The sequence below is a fragment of the Chiloscyllium plagiosum genome, chromosome 13 (genome assembly GCF_004010195.1).
Source record: "Chiloscyllium plagiosum isolate BGI_BamShark_2017 chromosome 13, ASM401019v2, whole genome shotgun sequence".
Taxonomy (NCBI): Eukaryota; Metazoa; Chordata; class Chondrichthyes; order Orectolobiformes; family Hemiscylliidae; genus Chiloscyllium; species Chiloscyllium plagiosum.
Genome location: NC_057722.1, coordinates 27,396,746 through 27,407,629, shown reverse-complemented (window position 1 = coordinate 27,407,629; position 10,884 = coordinate 27,396,746). Strand labels below are relative to the sequence as shown.

General features: G+C 40.4%; 1 protein-coding gene across 9 annotated transcripts in view; it reads left to right on the top strand.

Moving 5' to 3' along the window:
• Positions 1 to 10,884, top strand: part of dock10 (dedicator of cytokinesis 10) — a 333,676-nt gene that overhangs the window by 141,516 nt on the left and 181,276 nt on the right. For 8 of the 9 annotated variants that reach the window (XM_043702107.1, XM_043702105.1, XM_043702109.1 and 5 more), the window contains exon 3: positions 1,425 to 1,514. The exons of the other annotated variant lie outside the window; for it this stretch is intronic. In XM_043702107.1, the coding sequence (XP_043558042.1) occupies positions 1,425 to 1,514 (90 nt within the window). The remainder of the gene's footprint in view (positions 1 to 1,424; positions 1,515 to 10,884) is intronic. 9 annotated transcript variants of the gene reach the window in all.

Genomic DNA, 10,884 nt, shown 5'->3' with positions numbered 1-10,884 from the left:
GATTTCTCCAGCTTCCTCATTTCCCCTCCCCTCACCTTATCTCAGTCGCAACCCTCGGACTCAGCACCGCCTTCTTGACCTGCAATCTTCTTCCCGACCTCTCCGCCCCCACCCCCTCTCTGGCCTATCACCCTCACCTTAACCTCCTTCCATCTATCGCATTCCCAACGCTCCTCCCCCAAGTCCCTTCTACCTACCTTTTATCTTAGCCTGCTTGGCACACCTTCCTCATTCCTGAAGAAGGGCTTATGCCTGAAACATTGATTCTCGTGCTCCTTGGATGCTGCCTGACCTGCTGCACTTTTCCAGCAACATATTTTTCAGTAATCGAGAATTTAGGGAATTTATATGTATTGGTAGTTACAGTTGCCATTCAATTTCTCACTGAAGCTAATGTTCTGAAGAAGAATAATATTTGACATGAAACATTAGCACTGATTCTCTCTCCACAGATGTTGCCAGACCAGCTGAGCTTCTTCAGCACTTTAAGTCCTTTATTTTAGTTTCCCAGCATGTGCAGTATCTTAGTTATTTGTTTAATTAAATTTCTCACAAGAGTTGCCTACAATATGTACTAGATCCCTTCTTTACAAATGTGAAATACCGTAATGCCTGTCTTCGGCCTCATCATGTGACTCAATTTGGTCAGATTTTTGAAATGCAAGAATTTTGTTCACAAGGTTGAAATCCCACTTGTCCATCGTGCACCTGGAAAATCTGTCTTCATATATGCATATCTTCACTTTGGTCTTTTTTTTATTTTATGAATCCAATTCAACTCTTTTCATTAATTTGGAAGTACAATATTAAAATGCAGAAAACAATTACCAAAATAATCTACACGGACCATAGTTTAAAAAACATATTATAGCACCAGAAAGGAGAGTTCCTTCTGGTGGTGACACAGCTTGTGATGGGAAAAGTAAGTACTGAAATGGTCAGCAAACATTTCTTCCTCATGGTGGTTATCACTGCTGACTCACACTGCCAGGGACCTGGGTTTGATTCCAGCCTCGGGTGACTGGCTGCGCAGAGTTTGCACATTCTCCCTGTGTCTGCGTGGGTTTCCAACCAGTGCTCTGGTTTCCTCCCACAGTCCAAAGATGTGCAGGTTAGGTGAATTGCCCATAGTGTTCAGGTATGTCTAGTCTAGATGTATTCATTAGGTGAATGGGTCTGGGTGGGATACTCTTCGGGGGGTTGGTGTGGACTTTTTGGGCAAGTGGCCTGTTTCCACACTGTAGGGATTCTATTCTATTCATATGAGGGAAAATAAATGGAACTGTCACTGAAATTAGGCATGCAACACGTTTTCACACAGACATTGTTTCCATTTTTGTGCTTATGAGTGGGCATTCAAAACACAAGGGCGCCAAACCTCTCGAACAATATCTAACAAAGGGTTGCTGTTTCTTTCTGTCCAGGTATCATCAATCCCAAGGGAAAGACGTACCATATGCTCCACAGTGCCTGAAGGGGCAGTAAATGAAGCGGAAAATCTCCTCGTAAGACAGGTAAAGGTCGGAATATATATGGGAGGATACTACCACACTGTGTCAATTGCTTGGCAGTATTGAGGACAGCAGATTAGTTTAAATGACATTTGATGAATTGCATGAGCTCCTTCTTGTCCCATGCTCACTCAGTAATGTAAGTCATTTTGAGTTACATTAAAATAGATGCAAGAAAACGTCATAATTGACTCAGTGATGATATTTGTTGGCTTTTACTCTTGCTGTTGGACTCATGTCAAACCTCCAATATAAAAATAACAATCAAATTAGTCTGTAATGCAACAAATCTATTATTCTGTATGAATTTCTTTTCTGTTCACTTTAGGAATTTGTTTTGACAAAAAAACTTGTGTCAGTGGCATTGGAAAGAATACTAACACAGCAAGTTGACTAAGCTTAACTGCATAGTCCCTGCTTTTATAGAACTACGCTGTACCGACAGTTTAAAAATTCATTGTAATTGCTTTAGTTGACTGGTTATACTCCAGATCTAATTTCTTCCATGTTAAATAGCCCAAACTACAACACTGTAAAGGTAAATTAGCTCTACCACTTTGCTGTTACCTTACAGAATGTAATCAGCACCTGCCATTGAAACAGAATTTAATTTAAAATTAACATAATGAATATATCAGACCTTATTACCACTTTGACTCAAACGTGGAATTATATGGGAGCCCAAAAATACTGCTGGGGCATGATGGGAAGTTTGTATAATGTAGGTGGGGGAGGGGGGAAAAATTGTGACATGCATTCTCATTGCATTCCATGTGGTTTACATGTGTATTGTTGTTTCTCCCACCCTGGGTCCAATTGTACCCCTAAGGGCCAGTAAGGCATTAGCCTGCCACTGAAACTATTTTACCAGCAGTAGCTGGGCACTGCCACATGAATAGACTGATAAGTATGCCCTCTTGATCAGGCATTCTGTGGCCCATCAATGACTGTGCATTGGCAATGGGCTCCCCTACAGAAATATCTCCTTCACCTTTATAAATAAATGTCCTTGTATCTTCACCCAAGCCTTTCTGCTTGGCCCCAGCAAACCAATCCCAAACTAACTCCATTCCAGCACTTGTTACCCAATATTGTCTGGCTAGTGGAAAGGGCCATTGCTGCCCTATAAAACCCTGGTTGGACTGCCTGAAATGGAGGTGCAGACTGTAACCCTCATTGCATTCAAAAATATTTGGATTGGTACTTGACTTGCCATAACCACCTGGGCTATGTACCTAGAGCTGAAAGAAATGACAATACTGGTCAGCTTTTTTCAGTTATATAAACCGGATAGGCCAAATGGGCTTGATCTTTATGCCACAATTCTTTCTATTTTTCTAAAAGAGCTGAATTCCAGGTGTGAAGTGAGAGTGATCAAGCAGTCAACTGTGTGTGGTACTGAGCAGACCTTGTAAAATTGAATTCAGTGAGGTTTGGAGGAAAACTCTCCACTGACTGAGTCACAGAAGTACAAAGGACATTGGCTGTTCCTGTTAAGAGGCCAGTCATCTCAAGATATTGCTGCAAGGGTTGCTCAGGATAGTGTCTAATCCCAAACATTTTGAGCTGCTAGATAAATGATCTTTCTTAAGACATCATAGGATTAGAAGTAGGACTGTTTGCTAATAATTGCACAGTGTTCAGTTCAACCTGCAACTCCTCAGAAAATGAAGCAATTCATTTCCTTATGCAGCAAAAACTGAATAACATCCAGGCATGGGCTGGTAAGTAGCAAGCTACATTCATGCTACAGAAATGCCAAGAATTATCAATCTCCAACAAAAGAGAGTCTGTTTCTCCATGGCATTCAATAGCATTAACATTGTTAAATCCACTCCCCTCACCCTCGATCAAAATTCTGCACAAATACTGTGGCTATAAGAGCAGACTAATCATTCTGTGATGAGTAATTCCTCTTCTGATTTCTAAAGCTCTTCCAAGACCTCAAAGAGTGAGCTAGGAATGTGATGGAATCAGCTGCACTCTCTGGATGAGTGCAGTTCCGGTAATGATCAAAATACCATCCAGGACAAAACAGACCATTGAATCAGCGACCTGTTCATCAGAGACAATTACTTTGCTAATAGTGCACAGTCCGTGCCAAATATAAGATGCTCTGCAGCAGCCCACCAATGCTTTTTCTGTATAATCTCTGAAACTGACCAGCCAGAAGTACAGGACTGCAGGCAAATGAGAATGCCACTAACTCCAAGTTTTCTTGCCATTTATTCCTGTTCCCCATTCTTTTTCCCCATATCCTCTCAATATTTCTGCTTAAAGGGGAAAAGGTCTCATGGATTTGGGAGAGTGGGACAACTTGGTTTGATACAGCTCAGCACAAAAGTGGTAGGCTGATATGACCTCCTTCTGTCCTGTTCTTTTCCATGAAGTCAAAGACCGTTCTGTTGGGTCAAAATCATAGAACTTCCTATCCAACCACAACGTGAGAGCACCTTCACGTGGGTTGTAATATATAAGAAGGTGATTCGCCATAATGTATTCAAGGTCAGTTAGGGCTGAACTATAAATATTGAGCTTGTCAGTGATTTTTTTTCAACAAAGTGGGCTCTGAGCGATTGAAAAGCTAACTAAGCCTCACACTATCAATAATCTATATTCATTATAGTGGCCTTCAAGAAACATAATGGATCTTGAAGATATATTCTCCATAAATAGTCTCTGATTCTCAAAGATTACTGATCAATATTCAAGAGTATACAGTAATCTTTCGCATTTCTCTATTTTTCTTGGGCCTATCACTATAACTATTTCCAGGCCAATTAGCACAAGTGCCATTGTATACCACAAAGTAATTGATGATATTCTTCATATGTTAGAATCATCACTTTCATTCCGTGTGGTTTTGCTCTGTATTATGAATGAATTATATCTTTGAAAATATGTGGAGTTTTAACTCTCTTAACAGTTTACCTTCCTTTGTATTTGTTCAACAGGCGAATGGTAATGTACCGTATCCTTAAGGAAGCACATTTCAATCCTGGGACACAGAGTTGTTGGTATAGTCAGGAAGTGATGGCTGTTTATGTTCTTTGAGAAGGAGTTGATCAAAACAACTTCAGCTGCCTTAACTGGAACTGTGTTCCACTGAACTAATATTCTGAGATAATTGTAAAACATGATAGCTTAAACCTTCAGTACTTACCTGATTTTGGATAAATGTAAATACATGCTGTGTTGTTTTGTGTTTGCATTTTAAGCTAATTGACTTGCTTAGATTGTTATCCTCCTCAGCCCTCAGTGTTTTCAGGGCTGGACTATGCCTTCCCTGAATCTTCCTCCAATTGTGAAAATACATTGGCTACTCACTTATTATTTATGACATAATTCAATTTTAAAATGATTTTGGTAATTAGAATATCAGATTAAGCCCCTAAGGAAGATGTGGATTTTGGTTGGGCAACAGGTTTAAATAAAAGAAAATCTCTCCCGAATTTAACTGGGCCCAAATTCACCAAATATAGGTTTAGTGGAAGTGGGATGGAAACAAGAGAGAGAGCAGTCATCTACCCCAGTAGGCTTGTTGAATAAGTATTAAAATAAAGCTACCTGTCTCATGCTGTTTGTTTTCCAGCCTTAATGGTGATTGGCTGCATTTTCCACTTTTTCCCTTTACGTAATTGGGTCTCACCTACTCACCCGCTCCTCCAGCCACATGCAATTGAAATGCACCCATCCCCTCTCATCCTATCTTCACCTCCATGTTATGATTGCCACTCTGGCAGAGGAAGCTGATCTTCCTGGCTGCAGTAGATTCTGCCATGTTCCCTCCTCAACATGGGGCAAGCTTCTTAATATGTTCTGGAAGGAGATTCTATTGAAATAAAAATAGTCTCACTCAAAGTTTGGGTGAACCAAGATTTCCTGATGGCAACCATGACTCTGTGCGAATGATTGAAATATGCTCCCTAAAAGATAAGATATATTACCATGTCTGTTGAACAAATACTAAAGAAAATAAACAGTTAAGAAAGTTAGAAACAACACATTTTTCAATACCATAATCCATTGGTAGTACACAGCAAGACTGCATTCACAGAGCAGGTTAACACACAAGACATCCCAAAGCACTTTAAGGAGGTATCCTAATTAAAACAGATGTGAAGATATGATAGGTTCAGAGAATTGATGAAATTAATGTCAAATAAATAAAGGAGATTTTCCAAGGATGAGATAACAGGAACAGAAAATGAGAAAGGGCGTAGAGAGGGAGGGAGAGAGAGAGAGAGAGGTCAGAGAATTGGGGGGTGTATTTGCGGGTTGAATGAGGAAGGAAATAAGGAAGCAGGAGGTGAGCTTGCCGGAGAGATGATCTTGGAAAGGGCTATGAAGATAGATTATGGGGATTGATGGGGAGAAATTTTAAAGTCTGAAGAGTTTAGGATTGGAGAGATTCACAGGTTAATAATCAAGCGCAGAATGCAACTTAATGGAAAGACTTTATCTTAGAGATATAAAGAATAACTTACAAACTTGGAATATGAAGTGATGGTGGAGGAAGCATGATGTAGAGTTTGACGTCATGATTAATGAGGAGTGAAAGTCCTAAAGGATGATCTTGGAATGATTTTGTGCTTTTGGCTGAGAAGTGTGCGATATGGTCATGCTTGTCATATTTGAATCAAAGCTGGCAATTGATAACAACTCTAACTTTTTAAAAAATCACTAATGGGATGTGGGTGTCACTGGCTGGCCAGCATTTTTGTTGCCCATCCCTAGTTGCCCTTGAGAAGGTGTTGGTAAGCTGCCTTCTTGAACTGCTGCAGTCCACTTGCTGTAGTTGACACAGTGACCTTATGGAGGGTATTTCAGGATTTTGAGTCAATGACACTGAAGGAACTGCAATATATTTCAATGTCACAATGGTGAGAGGCTTAGAGAGGAACTTACAGGTGGTGGTATTTCTATATATCTGCTAACCTTGCCCTTCTGTTTTGGAAGTGGCCGTGGGTTTGGAAGGTGCAGTCTAAGGATCTTTGGTGAATTTCTACAGTGCATCTTGTAGGTATTACTGCTCCTGAATGTTGGTGGATGACAGGGTAGATGTTTGTGGACGTGGCGCCAATAAAGCGGACTGCTCTGTCCTGGATGGTGTCAAGCTTCTTGAGTTGTTGGGGCTGCACCCAACCAGGCAAGTGGGGAGTATTCCATCACACTTCTGACTTAAGCCTTGTAGATGGTGGACACGTTTTGGTGAGTCAGGAGACGAGTTACTTGCCACAGTAATCCCAGCCTCTGACCTGCTCTTGTAGTCACTGTGTTTATGTGGTGAGCCAAGTTGGGTTTCTAATAAATGGCAACTCCAAGGATGGTGATAGTGGGGAATTCAGTGATGTTAACACCACTGAATATCAAGGGCTGTGATTAGCTTGTCTGTTATTGGTGATGGTCATTGCCTGACATTTGTGTGGCGCAAATGTTACTTGCCACTTGTCAGCCCAAGCTTCAGTATCATTTAGATCTTGTTGCATTTCAACATGCACTGCTTCAATAGTGGAGTAGTCGTGAATGGTGCTAAATAGTGTACAATCATTAGCGAACATCCCCATTTCTGACCTTATGATGGAGGGAAACTCATTGAAGAAGCAGCTGAAAGTGGTCGGCCCGGAACACTACCCTGAGGAACTCCTCTGTGTGCGCCAGGTACATGCAAGTTTGTGTTACTTTGATTTGGCCATGTTAAGTTGGCCTGTAGTGTCCAGGGATGTGCAGTTTGGGTGGATTAGCCACGCTAGGTGCGGGCTTATGGGGATGGGGCCGGGGAACTGGGTCTGGATGGGATCCTGTTTGGAGGTTTGGTGCAGACTGTGTCCATACTGTAGGGATTCTGTGATTCAAAGATGTAAACTGCGTTAAAGAAATAAAAGAGATGGAGGATGGTGATTTACTTGCTGAACATAAAGATAGCGAAGCTAAAAGGGTCATTCTCAAGATGAATAGTTGAAAAGATGTGATTGGTTGAGCTTTCTTTTGGAACCTCTTCCACAATATGAAATTGACTAGTGTAATTTGTGGGAAAGGTGTAAAATCAATGATCAAACTGGTTTTGAAACTGGGGCAAAGGAGTGGGATTTCAGCAGTACAACCTGTCAAGGAATAGCTTCCATTTGCTTGGAAAGAAATAATTAATCAGTTTATAGTTACGTTAACCAATCCCCGGGCACGTTACCACACATCGTTAGGTCAGGTGAAACTTAAACATGGACCTTCTGACCCAGAGGTAGGAATGCTACCAGTGTACCTGAGAAGCTCTAAACGCTAGCCTGGAGTTCTAGGTTACTAGTCCAGTGGCATTGCTACTACATCACCAGCTAGGGTTTAGTGAAAGATGGTCTGGAGGGAAGGTCATATGAGGAAAGGCTGAGAGCCTTGGGTCTGTTCTCATTGGAAAGAAGAAGGCTAAGAGGGGATTTAATAGAGACATACAAGATTAGGATTAGATAGGGTAGACAGTGAAAATCTTTTTCCTAGGATGATGACGTCAGCTTGTACGAGGGGACATAACTATAAATTGAGGGGTGATAGATTTAAGACAGATGTCAGAGGCAGGTTCTTTACTCAGAGAGTGGTAAGGGTGTGGAATGCCCTACCTGCCAATGTAGTCAACTCAGCCACATTAGGGAGATTTAAACAATTTTGGATAAGCATGTGGATGATGATGGGATAGTGTAGGGGATGAGCTGAGAATAGTTCACAGGTTGGTGCAATATCGAGGGCTGAAGGGCCTGTTCTGCACTGTATTGTTCTATGTTCTATGTATGTAGTTCAGGCCATTTAAGCATCATCTGTTCAGCTAAAAGATCATGTTTTTGTTTCACATGATAAATGTTGGGTAGACTTAAATTGAACTATCACAAAAAACAAATGCTCATAACCTCGTCAGTTTTGGGAATTTGTTGCAGTTGTTTAAAAGAAATCAAGCCGAGGCCAAATTAAACCATATTTTATTAGCCAGAAATGACAAACACAGATCAAGACAACATCTGAAGTTCGTCTACTCTCATGGGCTATTTTTCATTGTGAAGTGTTTGCCTTTTGGGGACAAAATATGAAGTACATGAGGAAACAGGAGCTTGAGTAGTCCTATGCTTTGTCAATGACGATTCACATGTCAGCTGTTTACAAAGTGACAGGAACATCTAAAACTTAGGGTTAACATCAATTTTTCATAGATCATTAGATTGTGTAAGGGTAATAGCTAAATTATTTTCCTTTCGCCATCAGTATTATTTAGCTCAGAAATTGATTGAAATGATAACTGTCTTCCTTGGCTAATGCACAACATATGTTTTGAATATGCATTGCAATAGAGTATCAAACTCAAATGCAATTTTGTAGCAGGACTTTGGATAGCATAGTCAGTAAATACACAACTTTTAAAATTCAGCACATAAATACTTTCCGATAAACCTGTTCAGAGATGTTATTATACACCTTTGGAGCAGGTGGGACTTGAACTCAGGCCTCCTGGTTGACAGGCAAGGACACTCCCACTGCACCACAAGGTCTCTAAAACTCAGTATATGTGATGAGATGAGAGTCACCTCCTGACGTCGGATGTGAGTCCTTCAATTGAAACAATTTTGTTTTTCTTGATAAGTCTCTGTGGGTGCAGGTGCATAACATAAAACCGCCAAAACTTCCACAAGTTAACAGAAAGTAATGGTAGATTTCAGATAGGATCCTTTGGTATTTTTGAAAAACAATTGAAGGATAATGAATGTACTCATATAAAACTTTAGTTAACTCCAAGCTACATGGCCACATGATTACAACAGAAATGAACAAACGTACCCACAACCACAACAATACTGAACAACATTCAAAACAATTTTGACTAATGGCCTGACAGACTTTGAGTGTTCATATGGATTGATGTAAGTTATATACTTTAAAACAGGAAACATAAAACCACGAAAAGGCATAAAACCCGCAAGTAAATGCAGTTAGAAATGTGAATAAACAATTTTTAGGTATGATTATTTATTGTTCTGTGTCAACATTGAGGCAACTTGATCAATTTTGTTAACCTCAAGATGTTGATTTGATTGAAAGTCAAAGAAAATATAGTCTTACTTAAATAATTTAGATCATTATCTACTATTTCCAATCTGTTACTTTTAAAAGAGTATTGGTGCCTTGTAAGGAATTTAAAGAGTAACAGCAAGAATGATGACAAGTTTCAGTTTGTAAGATTTTTACTTGTCAGAAAAAAGATGAGATGTTCAGAAGAAAATTGGTAGTACAAACAGAAACAGACTATTTGTATTAACACAAGTGCAGAAATAATGGTGGTAAATACATTGCTTTACGTCATGACCATATAAGACACAGACTATGAAATCTCTTTGATTAATTTAAAAACTTTCGACTTTAGTTTGAGAGAACCCAATTGAAAATGAGCTGGGACACTTTTTAATATGACCACTGAAGTCCCCTGAACTGAAACCAAGCTGTCAACATTAAAAAGAAACGTCCAAATAACATGGTCAAAGCTGGCTACCACTTGCCTGAAAAGGATAATTATCTAAGTAAATATATTCCAGATGATGAATTTTACTCTTGCACTAATACATTTGCATGTCTTGGGGTGAGATATCCTGATTACAGGTACTTCTTGAACAAAGAACATGCTCTGAATCTTGTTATTGCAAAGCGAAGGATTTAAACCTTTGTATCTATAACTGAGGAACTCTGACAACAGATTAGCAAAACGTTCAAAAATGGAGTGTCCTCATTATTGGCCAATAGCAAGGATTCACAAATGAAAAACTCCCCTTTTATGAGAAGCTATGATGACAAGCCTGTGGTTGTACTACAGAAATCAGTAACTTCAAGAAGAATAACTCCTTTCAGAATGTAACATCACCCCTTTCTCACTCTGCAAATCTCAAGCTAGGTAAAAACAAGGACTGCAGATTCTGGAAACCAGATTCTAGATTAGAGTGGTGCTGGAAAAGCACAGCAGTTCAGGCAGCATCCGAGGAGCTGGAAAATCAATGTTTTGGGCAAAAGCCCTTCATCAGGAATAGAGGCAGAGTGCCTGCAGCGTGGAGAGATAAATGAGAAGAGGGTGCGGGTGGGAAGAAAGTAGCATAGAGTACAATAGGTGAATGGGGGCGGGGGTGGAGGTGATAGGTCAGGGAGGAGGGTGGGGGAAGGTAGCAAGGAGTACAGTGGGTGGATGGGAGTGGGATAAAGGTGATCGGTCAGAGAGGAGGGTAGAGTGGATAGGTGGAAAAGACTTTCTCCCCACCCTCCTCTCATTTTTTTTACTTTTTTTTTACATTACATTACAGTGTGGAAACAGGCCCTTCGGCCCAACAAGTCCACACCGACCCGCCGAAGCGCAACC